The 19485-nt window shown below is 45.8% G+C and overlaps 1 protein-coding gene and 2 pseudogenes across 1 annotated transcript; all 3 read left to right on the forward strand.

The window, feature by feature from the left end:
- The first annotated feature begins 20 nt into the window (after positions 1–20).
- Positions 21–19149, forward strand: POLR1E (RNA polymerase I subunit E). The gene is made up of 12 exons (XM_068665894.1): positions 21–184; positions 271–368; positions 455–531; positions 5998–6083; positions 6824–6879; positions 7270–7414; positions 8656–8763; positions 11485–11581; positions 12393–12526; positions 13711–13792; positions 15376–15507; positions 18776–19149. Exons 1-12 carry the CDS (start codon positions 124–126, stop codon positions 18933–18935), a joined length of 1236 nt encoding a protein of 411 aa, XP_068521995.1. The 5' UTR covers positions 21–123; the 3' UTR covers positions 18936–19149.
- On the forward strand, positions 2252–3911 carry LOC137848163 (zinc finger protein 280D pseudogene; annotated as a pseudogene).
- On the forward strand, positions 3374–5991 carry LOC137848164 (zinc finger protein 280D-like; annotated as a pseudogene).
- Positions 19150–19485: the final 336 nt, after the last annotated feature.

Here is a 19485-nt window from a genome sequence, read left to right on the forward strand (position 1 = left end):
CCGCCTCACCCCGCCTCACCCCGCCTCTCGCAGCGGCCAATCGGCGGCGCGCTTACTCGGCAGCAAGGCGCGCGGCGGTTGGTTGGTTGCTTGGTTGCTGGGCTGGGCGGGCGGGCAAGCAACATGGCGGCGGCCACCTGGAGCTACCGCGGAGACCCTGAGGCGGAGCAGCCCGCGCTGCTGGGTGAGGGGGGGGATAGGGGATGGGGGCGGTGGGGGGGGGCTGGCGGCCTCTGACGGGCTCTGACGGGCTCTCCCCGCCGCCCGCAGTGACCTTCGCCAACGGGCAGCTGCGGCGCCCCGCCGCCCTCCGCTTCCGCCTCTACCTCAGCGCCGCCGGCCCGCGCGGGAGGAGGCGCCGCATCCTGGTAAGCAGCGGGGCTCGGGCAGGGCACAGCACAAACGGGAAGGGGTCTGCGAGCCCCCAGCCCCAGCGCCTGGCTTTGTTTTGCAGGTGTCGGACACGGAGCGGCTGTCCTACGTGGGGACTAACTTCGGCAGCGGCGCGGGGAGGGGCAGCGCGCTCTGCAGGTATGGGAATCGCTGCGGTGCTGCCCTCAGACCTGGCTCAGGAGGGGCGGTGTGAACGCAGAGCGTTTCGGCAGCGCGGTGCTGTAGGAAGCAGTGGTGAGGCCACCAGCCTTCACGTGTCCTGGCTGAGGAAGGTGCCCTTGGTAGCCTTGAGGCACATCCCACTGGGCTCCTAAGAAGTGTTTTGTGTCTGAGATCTTCCTTATCCTCTGCACAGCGATCCTCTGCAATGTGCAGAGTGACAAAATGCTTCTGCCTTGTTATACCCGAAGCTATTTCTTTTTTCCTTTGATGCATATTACTGCCCTACTAGCCTACAGAGGTCTGAAATGTGCTTGATGTGTGTGTCAGGCTCTTGGTGCGATGTGCCCTGCTCTTTCAATGTGCTCGACTTGTCCTGCACTGTATGCTCTGTTAGCTTCAGGAGTCTCACTACTCTGACTCCTTAAATTATGGGTAGGGTGCGGCAGCAAAGAGCAGAGTTGTATAAACCACTAGGAAGAGGAGGTGCTTCCAGACATCAGTGTTCCAGTGCTCATGGCTTCTGAATAATTTCTTTACAATGAACTACTTGCATCCCTGGCAGACAGTACTTCAGAAGAGGCTAAGCTTAGTCTATTCTGTCTGAGAATTCAAACTAGACTAGAGAGCTCACCCTTCGACTTCAGCAGCCTTAAGATGGCATAGCCGAAACAAGGCTTCAAGGAGCTTTTTCTTGAGTTTGCAGAGAGGAGTTTAGTTTACTGAATACAGATAATGCTCCGTATGTTTTGTGACACGTGCACCAATGTAGCAGTATTTCTATACAGACTTGGCACTCCTACTTCTCTACACTTCACATCAATTGATAGTATTCAGAGAGAGTTTTAAGAGTTTAAGTGGTACCTGCCTGCACCGCTGAAAATCCTGAGCTATGGAAACTAACAGGGCAAGCTAACTGAGATTATCTGTTGGTCATTAGGTTTGCATATGCCTCAGAATCACCAGACATGCAGGCAACAACTAATTACATTGTTTCTTGATTTCCTTTCTAATTTTTCCACCTTTTCCATATAACCTAGTTTGTTTCCTCCCACATCTGCCTCACCTGCATTCATGACAATTTCCTGCAGTGTATCCATTCTCATAGATCTCAGCAGCTGTCAGCCTAAGACTGAATTCGCAGCTGCAGATGTTGGTGTGAAAGCAGGAACCACAGCTGAGCAAACAGTCTGGTTTACTCTGAGTGGGAAAAATCAATGAGTGCTGCCAGATCCTCAGGCAGCACTTGTTTCACCCATTTCCTAGAGCAGAAGGCACTGCTTATCACAGATTCAGCTGCGATGAGGTCCCCTCTCAGCCTCCTCTTCTCCAGGCTGAACAGGCCCAGTGCCCTCAGCTGCTCCTCATACGTCTTCCCCTCTAGGCCCTTCACCATCTTCGTAGCCCTCCTCTGGACACTCTCCAACAGTGTTGCATCCTTTTTGTACTGTGGTGCCCAGAACTGCACACAGTACTCGAGGTGAGGCTGCACCAGCGCAGAGTAGAGCGGGACAATCACCTCCCTCAACCAACTAGTGATGCCGTGCTTGATGCACCCCAGGACACGGTTGGCCCTCCTGGCTGCCAGGGCACGCTGCTGGCTCATATTCAACTTGCTGTCAGCCACAACCCCCAGATCCCTCTGTGGGCCTGCTCTGTTAGCAGACAGCCTGTTAGCAGACTTGTAACCAATCCAATGATGACACAGCCAGTACCAACAAATATCACAGTTCCTGTAGTGGCTCAACCTGTATCCAGTCCAGTGAGTACTGTAACAACACGGCCTGTAATACTCAATCCAGATTCCATTATGGATAAAACATCTGGTATGCTGTTTGGTGTGAGACAGAACTCAGGAGTTCCACAGTACCACACTGGGCCATCAGTCCAGCATACATAAAAAAAATCACGTGAAGTATTGTTGTCCAGATACAGTAAATAATTTCTTTCTGGGAGTGGCCAAAACAGAATGTTTGAGTACAACAAGCAAGATCAATGAATCTGAGAAAGGAAAATTGATCCTGTTAGTTAACGACTTCTATTATGGGAAACATGAAGGTGATACCCAGCAGGTACAACAGGAGTAGAAGACTCGTACAACATTTAAGAGCTTCAACTGTCTGAAAGTTCTTAAAAATAACGTAAGGTTTATGAAGCATGTGAAGCATCACTTAGAGCCTGAGAAGCAGAGCAGTGAAATCTGGGAAAGCCACACCACCTGCCAGCACTGCTACCATCAGTTCCCCCCCCATTCCAGCTGCAGTGCCACACTGAAAGTACACACACACCTTATGAAACATCTAATATTTGTAAAAGCCGTGGATTATTCTATGAAACAGAGCAAGTTCGTTTGCAACATGAAGGGACAATCATAAGCCAGGTGAAATGCTGTGTGTTTGCCTGGTATACAGCTACAGATCCTCAGATACATTTTCTGATGTAGAAACACATTTCAGGACAGTTCATGAGAATACAAAACGTTTGCTGTGCCCATTTTGCCTCAAAGTAATAAAAATTGGAGCACCATACATGCATCATTATATGAGGCATCAGAAAAAAGGAATATACTGCTGCACTAAGTGCAGACTGCAGCTTTTGGCTTGCAAAGAAAAAATGGATCACAAGACTCAGCATCACTGAACATTTAGAAAACCTAAACAGTTAGGTTTGCCTCCTGGAGCAATGGTTACTATTCAAGCATCTGTTGGATCTCTTCAGTCAGGATATTCTGTTACTACAGGTACATCCACATTTCAGCTATCACCTAAAGCTAAAAATACAACCACTAGAAATCATAACATTTAATACAAATAAAAGCAAAATGAAAACCGACAACTACATCAAAGAAGCAAAATGCATGGACCAACAGCAGCAGCAAAAAAAAAGTTATGAATACAGCACTGCACAATCTAAGGTATTGTTTGGGAGCTCACAAGTGCATTGAGCATTACTCAGAAATAAAAGGTTTTGCAAGCCACTTTCCTACATATGTCCGTTGTAATTTATGCAGATACGATACTAGCTATAGCAAAGCCTGTGTGAATCACATGGTGATTTTTCACAGTGCCTGTCCAAGTAAAAGATTTCAGTTCTACAAGAAGCATTCAGGAGAGCTATGAGGTGTGACTGTACCATGTCTTAACTGCGATTTTCTGACTGATGGTTCTGGCTTAGATAGCATGGCCACACATGAGTGAAAGCCACGCTCACACTTGTCAAGTTATTATAGAGGACGTTTCTGTAGATTTGCCAACTGCTGAACAAGTGTCCGAGGGAGTTGAAAGTGGGCAGGTGTCCTGTACTGCCTTGGCTCACTAATATATCATTGTGGAGCAGCAAACTGAACCCAGTCGAGTTTGGGATTATTTTGCAAACAAGAGCATAAGTCTTCAGAGGAAACAAAAGAATGCAATAGAAATCAAACTAAAAAAGTTGCATCAGTTGAAAAGATTTAAGAAAACTCATCATTCTTAGGTACAAAAAATGTTCCCAGTTTGGAACTCCATGATAACAGCTCCAAGATTTCTTTGCATGAGAAATGAGCACATTGTGATTCAGGTAGTAGCACACAGTTAGGAGACAAAGAACAAAAATATATTCATGCTGAAAGTGGGTTGAAAACTTGCCAAAGTTCAGATGGTGGTGTCTTGACTCACCAGACTAAAGTACAAAACTTGGATGAAACTACACTTTCAGCAATCAATGCAAAGGAATTAAAACTAACATTGGGTGAAGATGTTAGTTTTGAGCAGTTCCAGAGAAAAAGAAATGAACCTGAATCCGTTAGTTCAGACATTAGGGAACAAGACAGTATTCATTTGGAGCCTTTGGTTCTATCAGAGGTGCTGGAGCATGAAGCGACTGAAACTCTTCAGAAAGGTAATGTTGCACCTTCATCAAAGAAAGCTGAACGACCCTCTGGGCGAACAGACGAGGCTTCTAAAGAAAGTGGAATGGAAAAAAGCAGAATGGAAACAACTGTAAACAAGACAGATGAAAATGAAACAAGCGGAAATTGTGTTCATTTTATTGTTTATTATAAATAATGGTAGGAACACCATGGACCATTCCGGACAAGCGTGCTCATAGTTGCTCATAGGGCTGTTTGAGAGAGATAAAGAGGCACAGCAGGGAAACTTGGCATATGAAGGTAGCATGCACATGTGTATACAACTGAATTAACTAAGTGTATGAAAGGTACCACGTTTCAATTTGTCTGCCTGTCTCTTCTCTGTGGTATTTATTAATAAACCAACATTTGAAAGGAGGAATAAATCCTGGTTTTTAAATATCAAATAAAGTGATTTGCTAGTCAGGAACATTTTTAAGAATCCTTAAGCGAAACGGTGGAATTTAGTATGAATTCAGTTCTGATGCTGAAGTGGAGCACACTTTTAGCAATGGTTGTAGGTCTATTGATAAATTGGGTAAACAAACTTCTGAATTTAGTGTCACATTCCTGTCTGCAAAAGCACGTAAACAAAATTACATAAATCTGTGCACCTCTGTACAGGTGTAATCCTGCCGGACTGTAAGCTTACCTTAATAAACTTTCAGTGAAAGCAGAAATACTATGACAACTTCATGGGGTTTCCAACATACAGGCTGTGCAGAAATACTGAGCATAATTGTATAAAGTAGGACATACTGCTGAAAGTACTGTAGAAAGTACTGTAGCTGTTAGGCTTTTATGATTGTTTTAAATATTCTTAGTAGTAGACCCATAGGAATGGTCAGTAAGTCAAACCAAAGTATGATTTAATGTAAAAATTGTTTTAAGCAGAAGGAAGGAAAACTCCGAACTGGAAATACCAGCTGGCATACATTCTGCCATTTTGCAGCTGCTACTTGCTAACTGCTACAAAAAGGATTGGACAGCATAGGAATGTACAGCTCAGTTTCAGGACTGTTGTAAATTGTTACTTTTTGAGTAAGTATTTGCAACAAAATTTTGTCTTTGTGAATACTTCATTGCTTATTGCTCAGTTCTGAGCTATGAGGACTTAGGCTCACAATGACTTGCAGTAAGCAGAGGAGCATACACAGGGAACACAACTTTTACAAGCAATGTGAAACCAAGGATTAAACCTACCATACTAGAAAAGACAGGAGAAAGTAGTAACTAGCACTCAGGCATGTACAATTGATCTGTGCATTGTGAAGCTAAGTCAGTTGATTTAAGATGAATACATTTACCTAGAGCAACAAGTCTTTTATATATATGTATCATGTATAGAAAACACGTATGTCTATAAATGTATTACCTCAAGGTAACTTTTTTTTTTTTTTTTGAGCGAAATTCTGAATTTTCTTAGAAAATTGGTATTTGCAATGCAAAAGAACTGGCAGGAGATGTGTAATACATGTAACTCTGCCCCATGTCATGTTAAAACATCACTTGCACTGGGCTGTCTCTTGCTAATAATTTGCCCTTGTTCTCTCCAGGTATTTTGTTGGTGTGTTAAACAAGGACTCGGGGCAAATGGAAGTCTACAATGCTGAAATATTCAACATGCAGCCCTTGCTGTCAGGTAGGAAGATACTGTGTTTAACCCTAGCACCATAGTCACAGTGACCTAGAAATAGGTATACATTCAGCTATTGATTGCTTTGTTACTGACAGCATTGCATTCTGTTTTCTCCTCAGCTACCCTTTCTTACTTGTTTCTGCCATATTCCCTCAGCATGGAGGAAGGAGGATACATTACACACTCCCTCTAAGGCACAGCATGGCATGATAAACAGAGGGAGAAGGAAGGTCATAGCTGAAATTTAGGACAGGGCTTAAGCAGGGAGCAGTAGGGGTGGGAGGGATGGACTGACAGAGCTGGGAGCCAAGTTATCACTGCTCAGAACAAATGCAGCCTTGTCGAGGTAGGCCCTGCTGAGAGAAGCCTGGAAATGGCCAGGTCAAGGGACTGAATCACTGAAAAAGAAAACAGCTTTTCTTCAGCAGAACTCATTTTTATTACTGAAGGCAGGAGGATAACCTGGCCAAAGAATATGGTCTTCAGGGATCTATTTTCTGTGCAACAGGACATGACTCTTGCTTCCGTCTATGCATCATGCTTATAGACTTTGTAGCAAAAATTGGGCTGCCTTTCCCTCTTTGATCCAGGTCCATTCTCATTCACTGTGTTCTTTAATTGACAAAGTCCCATAGAATTCTTAGTCTAGTCTTTTATTAATGGCTTAGAGCTTAAGGAGTGCCAAACACGCGTGCTTTCCCAGCTGCTGCAAGCCAAGCCTACTAATTTTTGTTCTTTTATAGATAATGTAATACCTGATGACACAAAGGATTACCAGAATAAATCCTTCAGGGAGAAGGTAAGGTTGAAACCCCATATCACATTCTGCTACGATTATCCAGCTGACAGTGACAGATACTTGTCTGAGACTGAGATGCTTCGTTTACTGCAGTGTAAATGTGCGGGTTCAGCCCTCTTTCTCTGCACTCAGGGTCTGAGACAGCACATTACTAGTGCCTAGTGTTAGCAGCATTTTGATAATTATTTCATTCTTGATTACAGTTCCACGTACTTCCTACCCTCCTCTCCTCTGCCGCAGTGCTTGTGTTGTGGTTGGGTTGTTCCAGTGATATGTTTGAAATTTTTTTGAAAAATGTAGCATAAATGGTGGTTAGCTGGGTTTTCCTCTTGGATCCAAAGTGTCCTGAGTTCAGCAGTGTGTAGTCCTTTGTGTCTTTCTCATGCACAGGTGGATTTGTGCATTGAGGCCTTTGGCACCAGCAAGCAGAAGCGAGCGCTGAATTCTCGACGAATGAATGCAGTGGGCAATGATGTTCTTAACACAGCTGTGACAAAAGCAGCAGCAAATGTTATAGATGCAAAAGGAGTAACAGGTAAGAATGTTGTGTGAGGTGTCACTGAAGAAAATTAGATATGCTTTTCTGTCTGTTGCCAAGTATGGCAGGAAGAAGAAAGGGTTTTTCTTGTAGTAAGCAATGAAGCTGTTGGTTTAACATCTGAAATTGGCACGTGTTGAGGAAATCACAGGCCATTCTGGAAGAAAAGGAACTGCTTCGTTCTGATCCTGCTAGGTTTAGTGTGGGAGTTGCCTGGGTAAAGGAAGGTCCATGTGTCATCAGTGTCCATTTCTGCCCATATTTTGTCAGTGTTCTGGAAGTCCACTTAGAGGCATAAAGGCAGTAAATTCACCTGGCTTGAAAAGAGATGCTTGATGTTCATTAAGGTGAGCTGTACTCTGGCTTCACAGTGGCGAGTGTGTGGAAAATGGTCTATGCCTTATTCTGGGTCCCAGCACCATCGTGTGCTATCCCAAGTGCTGTCTTGAGTCAGTCTGATAGACTTGGTCCTCTGCTATGGAGAAGCTGGCAGGAAAAAATACCTGCCATGGTCTTAGTTATTGCCACTACTGTAGGAAAAATTCTCCCAAGTATCACACTGAAACATGAGCTATGTTTCAAGGACAGCTGATACCCCCTTCTATTGGTGCTGGTGAGGCTGCATCTCTGTCGCCTTGTGCAGCCTGTGCCAGAGAGACTATTAAAACTGGTCAGCTCTCATTGACGTGAAAGCTCTCAGTTCTTGTGTTCCAGATAGGATATGCACTGTACTCTGTGTTGTGCAGGGCCAGATGATGTCCAATGGAACCCAGGGTGTCAAAACAATGTTCTCCCGCTCATGCTAGAGGCAAGAGGTGTAGCAGCAGCAGCCAGTTTTGCCTAGTCTGGAGCAGCATTTCTGAATCTAAAGTAGCAGAGTAGAAAGTTCTTACAGAAGTGATGACACCAGGCTAAAAGGCAGCATGCTGAGTACATTACAGGCAAATTAGAAACTCTCAGCCTCTCTGAGCCTCCTAGAATGCCTTCTGTACCCACACACGGCACTAACCAAACAAAATGAGAAAGAGCTGTGACTTTCCTTGTCACTGTTCCCAGTGAGATAAGTCTTTAAAACTCCATTTCAGCCTCCCACTTAAACTAAACTTGTGTTGACCCAACCCTCCCCTCCTCCCCCCGAATTGACTTGAATTTCAATAAAGTATTTGGGTGTGGTCATATTCTCTCAGTTTTTGTCTGCACGGTCTAAATGCCATTTTGTTTCCTACTTCTCTCCTAAGCTTTGATCCAAGATGTGGCCCAAGACGATGTACAGAACATGTCCGTATTTCTGCCTCCCTGTCATGAAGATGCCGACAAACCGGAACATGTTTACAAGTTTGAAGACAGTATCTTTTTCAGTAGCAGAGTGTGGTTTCTGATTTCTGTATGCTTGATGCCAGTACTCTGGCATGTGGGAGAGAGTGCAGTCAGGCACGTGGCAGCACTGAGCTGAACCTTCACAGAATTGTAGAATGGTTTGGGTTGGAAGGGACCTTAAAGACCATCTAATTCCACCTCCCCTGCTATGGGCAGGGACACCTTCCCCTAGACCAGGTTGGCCAAGGCCCCATCCAACCTGGCCTTGAGCACTTCCAGGGATGGGGCATCTAAACTTCTCTGGGAAACCTGTTCCAGTGTGTCGCCCCCCTCAGAGTAGAGAAGTCCTTCCTTATAATCTACCTAAATCTACTAGATCTAGGTAGATCTAGTAAAAATCTAACCTAAATCTACTGTCTTTGAGTTCAAAGCCGTTATTCTCCCTGAGAAAGAGTCCCTCCCCAGCCTTCCTTTGGCCCCCTTTAGGTATTGGAAAGTTGTTAAAAGGTCTCCCTGGAGCCTTCTTTCCTCCAGGCTGAACAATCCCAACTCCCTCAGCCTGTCTTCATAGGAGAGGTGCAAGCACACTTTGCTGGCTCCTGGTGAGCTTCTCATCCACCAGCACCCCCAGGTCCTTCTCCGCAGAGCTGCTCTCATTCCATTCTCTGCCCAGCCTGTATTTATGCTTTGGATTGCCCCAGCTCAGATGCAGGACCTTGCACGTGGCCTTGTTGAACCTCATGAGGTTTGCACAGGCCCACCTCTCAGGCCTGCCCAGGTCCCTCTGGATGGCATCCCTTTCCTCCAACGTGTTGGCCACACCTTAGAGCTTGTAATCATCAGCAGACCTGGTGAGGATGCATTCAGTCCCTCTGTCCATGTCACCAGCAAAGGTGTTAGATCATGCCGGTCCCAATACTGATCTCTGACAAACACCACTTATTGCTGGTCTCTGCCTGGACATTGAACTGTAGACTGCAACTTTTTGAGTGCAACCATCCAGCCAATTCCGTACCTGCTCAGTGGGCCATCTGTCAAATCCGTGTCTCTCCAATTTAGAGACAAGGATGTTGTGCAGGACAGTGTCAAATGCTTTGCACAAGTCCAGGTAGATTATGTCAGTTGCTCTTCCCCTATCCACCAATGCTCTAATCCTGTTGTAGAAGGCCACCAGATTTGTCAGGCATGTTCTGCCCTTAGTGAAGCCGTGTTGGATGTCACCAATCACCTCCTTATTTTCCATATTCATTAGATTAGTTTCCAGGAGGATCTCCTCCATGATCTTGCTTGGTCCAGAGGTGAGTCTGACTGGCCTGTAGTTCCATGGGTCTTCCTTTTTCAGGGCTTTGGCTTTCCCCACCTTATCCCTGTCTGCTCGCACAGTGTGTCTGTATCCCTCCCAGGCTACTGGCCTTGCTTCCACCCACTGTAGGTCTCCTTTTACTGCTTGAGTTTGGCCAGGAGCTACTTGTTCATCCATGCAGGCCTCCTGGTGTTTCTGCCCAACTTCCTCTTTGTTGGGATTCATCGCTACTGACTTTGGAGGAGGTGGATATCCTTGAATATCAAACATCTTTCTAGGGCTTTGTCCCATGTTACTCTACCAGGCAGATCCCAGAAGAGGGCAGTCTGCTCTCCCAACGTCCAGGATAGCGAGCTTTCTGTGCTCCCTACTTGCTGCCCTCCGAATGCACAACCACACTATTTCATGGTCACAGTGGTCAAAGCTGCCCTTGAGCTTCGTGTTTCCCACCAGCCCTTCTTGTTGGTAAGAATGAGGTCTGGCATAGCGCCTCTCCACATTGGCTCCTCTATCACATGGAGAAGGAAGTTGTCATCAGTGCATTCCAGGAACCTCCTGGATTGCCTCTGCCCTGTTCTGCTGTCCCTCCAACAGTTACCAGGGTGGTTGAAGTCCCCCATGAGGACCAGGGCTTGTGTACGTGAGTCTGTTTCTGTCTGTCTATAGAGAGCCTCGTTCTGCTTGGTCTTCCTGATCAGGTGGCCTGTAGCAGACCCCTGTTATAATGTTCCCTGTCCCTGCCATCTCTGTGATGCTGACCCAGCTCCAGGCACTCCAGCTGCTCACTGACATAGAGGGCGATGGCCCCTCCCGTACCTGTCCTTCCATCCTAATGCTCCAGTCATGGGAGGCATCCCACCACGCCTCCATAATGCCGGTGCCAAAGCCCTGCAGCTGTGCATACATCTCTAACTCTTGTTTATTCCCCATGCTACCTGTGTTAGCATAGAGACATTTGGTTTGGGCTCCCAATGAAGCTGACTTACAGGCTGCAGTGGCTGCACTTCCTTTGCGCTGCTCTTCGGGTGCTCTCTTGCTGACCTGTGACCCTTCTCCAGGCTGTGGGCATCAAACAAAAAGCTGAGAGAGCAGGGGAATACTGCATTGACACTTAGGGCCTGCAAGTTTGCTATCTTTCCTCCTTCCTACAAACAGAAGGATGCCATGCCCCTCCCTGCTGGAAGTACTTCAGCTAAGAGTAGTAATGAGGTTAGAAACGTAGGAGAAACGATTTCTGGTTGAGCCACAGCCCTTTAGAGACTTATTGGTCAGCTTCCAAGTCTTGCTATTACATCCTGCTTATTTATAATTTAATTCCCCACTTTCCTTCCCCACATATTCCTATGGCAAGAGTGAAGAGAGCACATCTTTTTATGGGCTGCTCTTACCAGAAAGGAGAGATGGTATTCATCTTCTTTACTTTAGAATTTCTTTAAAATCCTTCCAGTTCTATCCCCAGCAGAGTTCGAAGCGTTGAAGGGTCCAGCAGCAGCCTTTATTAACATCACTCCAGAAGAAGTCACCAAGAAAACAGAAGAGAAAAGGTAATACTGCTGCAATCACCCTTTTAATAGTTAGGGATGGCCTTGAGAAACTGCAGTTCTTCTGAGGTGCAGGATGGCAGCCGCTACCAGCTTCCCAGTATGGGACCAGCTCCCTCATATGCGTATTGATTGGCTGATCTTTCCAGTCCAAAGGGAAGACATTTGACCCAAACAAGCAGCTCCATCATGCCTTTGTGGAGTATGGAGGGAGCTGTACGGGAGAGGAGGTGGTGTGCACTGCAGTGTGGCTGCCCTTTTGGGAACTGATTACAGAAGAAGAGGGGATAAATCCAAAGTGGGAACCAGAGGCAAATTTGTACAAAAAGGACCATGGAGCTGTGCCGAGAATGGTACACCTGTGGCCAGACACTGTCCCCAGCAAGTCGTTACTGTCTTGGTGTGGAAGTTGCAGTGGCTTGGCAAATTGACATAGAAGTACACTTTGTGTGTTAGGTCCTGGTACTGGGCAGCAAACAAAGTAAGCAAACAAACTGCCTATGCTTCCCATCTGCCCACGCCTAAGTAGAAGTGTCTGTGCCCCATAGTGAGCCTGCAGATCCTACAATACAGGGGCCTGCACAGTGGCTGCGCACTGAAAAGGCCTGGCTGAATGTTGTGGGCACAGAAAATGTACTCAAAGAGCAGCCTTGTGAACTTCTGTTTGTTCCTGTTCTGGGAAACCTGTTCCAGTGAGTCACCTAAAAACCTAAAACAGCTGTGCATTGCAGTCAAGGGTTTGCTGTGTCCTGTTCTGGTAAGTAAGATAGTCCCCGGTTCTTTGGTCCTCATGCTCCCTCTCTTTCCTCTTCAGCCATTGCTCCTTTGTCTTAGAGGAGCTGAAGTTCCTCCCTGTTGATGAGAAGAGCAGGGATTACAAAGCCCGATGCCTGTGGTTCCTGGACATCCTTATTAAGTTCAGCTTCCTGAAAGTCATCAAGAAGAAGCGTAAGACAGTTTTCAGCTCTTCACCTTTTCAGCTACCTGCTGGAACCTGGTTTGCAATGAGTGCAATAGAAAACAATACAGCTGCCCAGAGTTAGCTGTTCAATAAGCAGCCACTTGCAGCAGTTCTAGTTCAACCTATGGCATGGTGAGGTTGAGGATCATTCATGTTGTTGTCGGGTATTAGGTCTGCATCTGCTGGAAGATGGATGTCTAATCCTTTTCAGTCCCTTTCTAACAGTCACACATCAGGGTGGCACCAGGAGATCCTCCTTGTAGGAGATAAGGTTGCTTAGAGTGGAATTTGAGATTTGTTTTTGTTTATTGATACGTTATGGTTTCTGTACTTTAGACATGTTTTATATTTTCAAGCTTTACTTTGGGAGTAGGGAAGTTGGAAATTGTCAGCTCTCTCATCTAGCTTCTACATTCCAGATGCAAGAGGCGTACAGTACACAATACATACTTTATATATCTCTCTGTTCTCTTCAGTATCAGGGTTTTCATTATCCCTTACTTCACAGCTCAGTGTGTGAATCCCAGTAGAATGACAGGATCTGCTTTTTTCAAAAACACCATACAAAATATTTTGGTTGAGATTTTCAGGTCTTGGTATATTTCACAGAACTCTAGTATGTGATTCTCATTCTCAGTCCTGAAAGCTCCAATGGTAGCATTTTCAGTGGCAGGGCAATGGTGTGTGAGGAAAGGGTAAGCCTGTCTGTGGATATCTTCCTGCATAGCTGGAGACAAAGGAGTCATCCTGTAGGAGTTAGTTGAGGAGGCTTGAAATGGATGTTGAAAACGACTAGTTTGGTTCTAAAAGGAATTTGTTAATGTGGTTTTAGTTTTAATCATCTATCTGACAGGACTATCTATAAAGAGACAGGAATCTATTAAAAGAAAGGTTTGTGTAGTTGCACGTGTACATGTTTATTTTAATCTGTCTCGTATTGAGGTGGGACATCCCATTTGTAGTAAACAACAAAAGTTGTTAGGAGCCCCTCTCTTACCTGAAAATTGAGTAGACCCAGAAATCAAGCGTGCAGGTTCTTTTTAGTTTGTCTGCATTCCTGGGTAGAGGTCATGAATGCTGTAGTCAGGAACATGCTATTATGATGGTTGATGGACATTATGAGGAAGAGTACGTGCCTCTTACTTCACTGCAAAAGCTCTTTCTATCCTAGATCCGATGGGTCCTGAATGTCCGCACATTATTAGCAGGAAACTCATGAAGAACTTCACCTCACTGACCTACAACAATGGCAGGTAAGGAACTTCGTTTGCTTTGATATTCTTGAGGTTGAGATATATTAGAATTCAGCTTGGAGGGCCATGGTGTCATTATTGGGAAATATACCAAAACAGAAGACAGCAGAAGCTTCTTGAGTAGCACCCTGGACTGTGTATTCACTGTTTTATGACTGACAGTCCGTGGACAGTGCAAGTCTAAAATGTGACTGGGAGAGGCAGAGTCATGTGTGCAAAAGCCTGTGCCTGTGAATTTAGCTAGCCTGACCAAATGGCACGCCTGTCTGTTTCTGGAGTTTGCTCCCTGATTGCAGGATAGGAGAACATATGCTTGTGTTGCAGCTCACTCAGCTGCATGGAGGAAATGGGTAGCTGTCTACACATACATTTTTTACTGTAAACCAAGGCAGCTGACAGGTGGCTGTGCCAGCTCTTCCACCATCTCAGAGCAGGGTTGGGACAGAGGCAGAGCAGTGACTAAATAATGGTGCTTCATAGCTTAATTAACATAAAAGGGATGCTTTTGCATGAAGTAGACCCAACTTATTTGAATTCTTCAGACCTACGCAGACCAAACCACATACAGATTTGTGCTGCTTAACCCCTGGGCTGAGACCAGTGTGGGCTGATGTACAGAAACTCATGCCATTGCACATGTATGCTTACAGGACAAAGAGCTCTGCTTAAGTTTTGCCCAAGCATTACCCAGCCAGCAGTGGCAAAGCTGCTAAGATGCAGCTAAGATGGGTTCTCACTCCGCCATGGAGATCAGACAAGACAAGTCATCACCTCGTGACAGGAGCAGAGTAGGGGCTGGGAAGCTCATCCTTTCCAGCAGTATCAGAGACACTTGCTCAGGCAGCTGTTGGAGGCTGCCTTTGACCAGATGGCCATTGGTTGCTACCTTACGAAGGATGCCTTTTATAACTAAGCAGTGATAAATCTGGATAAATGTTTTCAGTCGTCCTGTTGAGAGGAAGCACCAAAATACTGGCAAGGGTGAATAGTATTCTAATTCTTGCCACTGTGCCTTTCCTGCAGTCGAGGAGTCAACAGGCTCTGCATGGAAGAGGCGTAACTGCTGTTGCTCAGCCATCATGCAGCTGCACTGTTGATGTCAGACTGAAATTAACAGAGAATCTGGGTCCACATGGGCAAGCATTTGTCTATGAGGACTCAAACTATTGGTGAGCAATCAAAATAAATGCTTCCAAATTTGCTCTGTGTGGACTGTTTATTTAAGTAGCCATTAGTAGTTATACTGAATACCCTCATAGCTTCTCTTTGCTTTCCTCTTTCAAGGAATCAGAGTGCCAGAGAGACAGAAGTGTCATTAGTGGGTGATTTTGTCAAGGCCATAAAGCAATAAACAACTCCAGAGGCCTTTGCTTTTGAACAGAAACATAAGCAGCTAGTGAGACGGACAAAGAAGTCTGAGGTCCTCATGAACAGGGATATTTCTTGCTTAAAGCTCTTTTTTCATGTCTAGGAAAAGTCTGCCATCGCTAACAGAGGCTCCAGTTCTCTCTGTACCTCATGGGGGTTGTGTTTTGGGTTCACTAACACTCCGTATTTCATGTGTTCTCCCTCTTGCCCTTCAGTGTCCAGAATTTAATCTCTGCATCAATGAAGACTAAAATCGCAGCATACGTCATCGCGTTGGCTCTGCACATTAACAAATTCCAAATAGACCTCACCATCCTGCAGAATGACATGAAGCTCCATGAAAGCAAGTGAGTCATCATGTTTGTTCATACCTGCTGAGATGCCCACGGTCCTCATACAAACAGTCCCCCAGGGAAGAGAGCTCTGGAGCCTCTCTCGCACCAAAGTATTACACAGTGTTACCTGCTGTGAGAACCTTTTGTTATAATTGGACTCTGAGTGTGTTGGAGTTTTCTTTTCAAGCCCTACTGCTTGTAAAGGAGGGTGGTTACACATCTCAAGCTTTGTGATGGTGCTTATTGCAATGCATCCTCAGGTGCATTAAGAGGATATTCATCTACATTGCAGGCAGGGAAACTGAGGAGGGCAGCACCCAAACAGCCAACTGGGGCAGATTCCAGCAGAAAAGCTACCCAAATGCTTCCCAGCCCCATTTCTTCCCTGACAAGTCTCATCACTCGTCACTTTCCTGTCCCTGATACGCCTTCTTTCTGCAGAGTTCTGGTCCCTGCTAGGTACCAGTCTGAGTGCAAGCTCAGCTTTGTAGCAGGCTGCAACAGGAAAACTTGAAACAGGTTTTTGTCTCACAGTCAGATAGTAAGTTGGTGGTAACATGGAGTAATCCCATGCTCCTGGGAGAATTGGGGAGAGGTTGGCCGTAGTATTTGAAATAAGGATTTGCCACAGAATGACAGACTGAATGAGGTTGGCAGCGACCTTTGGAGGTCATCTGGCCCTATTTTCCTGCTCAAGCAGGGCTACCTAGAGGCAGTTGTCTAGGACCACGTCCAGACAGCTTTTGAAGATCTTTCCAACCGGAGAGACTCCGTAGCCTCTCTGAGCAACATATTTCAGTGCTGTCACCCACACAGTGAAGAAGTGCTTCCTGCAGTTGAAGGGGAACTTCTTGTACTCCAGTTTGCATCCATTTCCTCTTGTCCTGGCACTGAGCACTACTGTGAAGAGCCTGGCTCCATTTTCTTTGCAACCACCCTTCAGCTGTTTACAGACATTGATGAGATCCCCCTGAGCTTCCTCTTCCCCAGGCTGAACCATTCCAGCTCTCTCAGCCTTTCCTTGCAGAAGTGCTCTGGTCGCTTCATTGTCTTTGTGGCCCTTTGTTGGACCACATTTGTATGTCCGTGTCTCCCTTGGGGAGAGGGGACAGAACTGCACATGGTACTCCAGGTGCAGCCTCACCTGCACTGAGTAGAGGGTAAGGACAACATCTCTTGACATGCTAGCAACACTTTGCCTAATGCAGCTCGGAATACTGTTAGCCTTTTGCAGTGACAGCACGTTCCTAACTAATGCTCAGCACGGTATCCACCAGGATTCCTAGGCCTCCAAACGCTGCAAAGCTGCTTTCCAGCTGGGTGATCCCTGGCATGTCCTGATGCCTGGGATTGTTCCCCCCCAGGTGCAGGACTTTGCACTTTCCTTGTTGAACTTCATGAGATTCTGGTCAGCCCACCTCTCCAGCTTGTCAAAGTCAGTGTAGATTGCAGCACGTCCCTCTTCTGTATCTGCCACTCCTCCCAGTGCCAAGCCAAGGGTAGAGATTATGAGTGGGTAGAAACAAGCTTGCAGAATAAGCAATGGGGCAAACAATGCTTGCTGTGTTAGATTTTTTTGGAAAGTTGCTCCCTAGACTTTAATTTTCTGTAGAAACATAATTATTCCCCTGCCAAGTGGTGTATATGCTGTTAGCTGCAAGGCATGCTTATGCCAGCAGGTGTCAGCCAGAGCCTCCTCCGGCTCCTCAGTCTCCGAGAATTCTTTCATTACAGTTTGCACTGTAGTATCTCTCTGGTGCCTGCAGAATAAATCAGGAATTGATCAGAACTAATCAGCCAGTCTGCTGAGCTTGCTGGGAAATTGCCCAACAAGCAGACATCGGCTTAACAAGCAGCTTGTTACTACTGTCTGGGAATGGGTCAGGTGGCCCTGTTAGTAGCTGTTCAGCCATGCACACATCTCTGTCCCACCCCATCCTGTTCTGTGAGTCATGGTGACTCTTAAGCACATTTACTGCCTAGCTCAACCGTACTGGTCTTTTCTATCGGGATTCTTTAGAGGTAATGCTGCTGTAGAGGAGGTGCAAATGGTCAAAAGCCCTTCGCTACAACAGAGGAAGACATTGTAGAGTATCCTGGGCCTTATTGTTGAGGGACACAATCTCAAGATCCTAGGAAAACTGAAAGTTACCAGAGCCCTTAGGAGCCCTTAGCCCCATCTGGGTTTTATAAACTGTATAGTCAGACCTGATGCAGCAACTTCTGATTTTTTCTGCAATTCTGCTCTTTGCTCTTAGATAACTAACACCTATTTTAACTGGGCTGGCTGGTGCTGGTTACCATTTTTATTTTTTTGTAATGTGTTTTAAAACAAGTTAGTCGGTTGTTGTTGTTTTTTTAATTTCAGGTTTTCCAAGTTTTTGATCTTAAACACTGTACTGGAGCTGGGAGCACAGGTTATAGGATGCTAGTGACAAAAAGGTGGGGGAGGCAATCACTTGTTGGAAAAACAGAGATGAGGCACATGTCCCTGTGACACTTCACTTAGCCACAGGATGATTCGTGCTTGGAGTGGGAGGTTTTGTTGAAGAACACCTGACATCTCTTCCTATCTGAATCTGTATGTATTTCAAAGCCATAAAGTCATCTGGGAGGGTGCTGGGGCTTGTGTGTTCTCAGGGCACCAGCAAAGGCCAGATAACTTACTTCCTTGCTAGATTCCTCTCAGACAAACTTTGTTTGTTGACAGACCTCCAGGTATGTTCTGGCTTGTGACTTCTTGCCCAAACCCATCACACTACAGATCTCAGCCAAGACCCTTCCTTCACATGTAGGCGTGCTGAATTTCAGCAAATGAAGGGAGATGGTCTCACTGTATTAGATTCCCTCCATTGTACTACATATGAAAGATGAGTCCATTGGGAATCTAATATGGGCTGCCTGCAGCAGCAGCTGTAACATCTCTTCACAGAAAAATGGAAAGCTGCGTTATTTTTACCGAGTCAGCTGGCCATTGGGTGCTCTCTGATGCTTATGCTCTCTGAGGTTGTTGTGCAGTTTGGTAGCATTTCAGCCTCCCCAACAAGGCTCTGCCTCATAATCTTGAAATACTTCCAGCTTCTAGTTAGATGATCTTTCAAGGTCCCTTGCAACTCCTAACATTCTGTGATTCTGTCCCCACAGTGGCACTGAGACACAGAGCAGACATCCTGCTTGTGGCTTCCCTCCATCAGGTGGATGGCTGCTCGTATTTTGTATGGTGTCTGTCCCAGAAGATGTGTCTGCCCCACTGACATAGTGTTTCTCTGGTGTTTTCCAGGATGATGGACATTGCAAAGGCCATGCGGTTGAAGATCTCCAAGGCAAAAGGGCTGCCAGGACTTGAGAATGATCAGAACCACAAGCTTGGCACACTGTCTCTCCCCTTGCCTGTGCAAAAGACATCAGGGAGCCAAAGGAAGCGCAAGAAGATGAACTAAAACATCTGAGTGGTCTGAGCAGGTGTGAAAAAGTTCCCCTCAGAACAGTCACCCTGCACATACAGAGTCACGGGAATGCTTTTCTCCGTTGTGTTTGCTTGTCCAGCATTACTACACTGACGTCACAGTGTTGGGCTGGAACCAGTGTTCGTTAAACTGCTGATCTTTTCTATTAAAAAAAAAAAAAAAAGCTCTAATAAACCCTTTGTCTTTCTTCCTGTCTGTATGAGAGAAAAGGATGTAGGATGTGCCGCAGCAAGAGGATACTGGTTGAAACTGCAAGTGCTCCACTGACTGCTTACTTCTGGCAACATAGTGGTCAGCTCATGGCCAGTTTTACGTTTTTGACACAAATGCAGTGTAGAGGGCACAGAAAGAGGGGGAGAAAAAGCTAAGTTTTATATACGCACAATTTCAGCTCCAAGTGTTTCTCCAGAAGTTTCAGCGTAATTCTGTCTTCACAAAGTGTGAACAGACAAATATGTTGTCGACGGAAGGAAGACACAGACGCTCAATAGGAGTGATCAGTGAACTTTGATTTATTGTATAG

The sequence above is a fragment of the Anas acuta genome, chromosome Z (genome assembly GCF_963932015.1).
Source record: "Anas acuta chromosome Z, bAnaAcu1.1, whole genome shotgun sequence".
Taxonomy (NCBI): domain Eukaryota; kingdom Metazoa; phylum Chordata; class Aves; order Anseriformes; family Anatidae; genus Anas; species Anas acuta.

Bases quoted from the DNA above. Each gene is read 5' to 3' on its own strand.
- POLR1E (XM_068665894.1), top strand. From the start codon at position 124: ATGGCGGCGGCCACCTGGAGCTACCGCGGAGACCCTGAGGCGGAGCAG. The intron at 6,880-7,269 runs GTAAGGTTGAAA...TCTCATGCACAG, and splicing joins ATAAATCCTTCAGGGAGAAG to GTGGATTTGTGCATTGAGGC. The intron at 7,415-8,655 runs GTAAGAATGTTG...TTCTCTCCTAAG, and splicing joins AGATGCAAAAGGAGTAACAG to CTTTGATCCAAGATGTGGCC.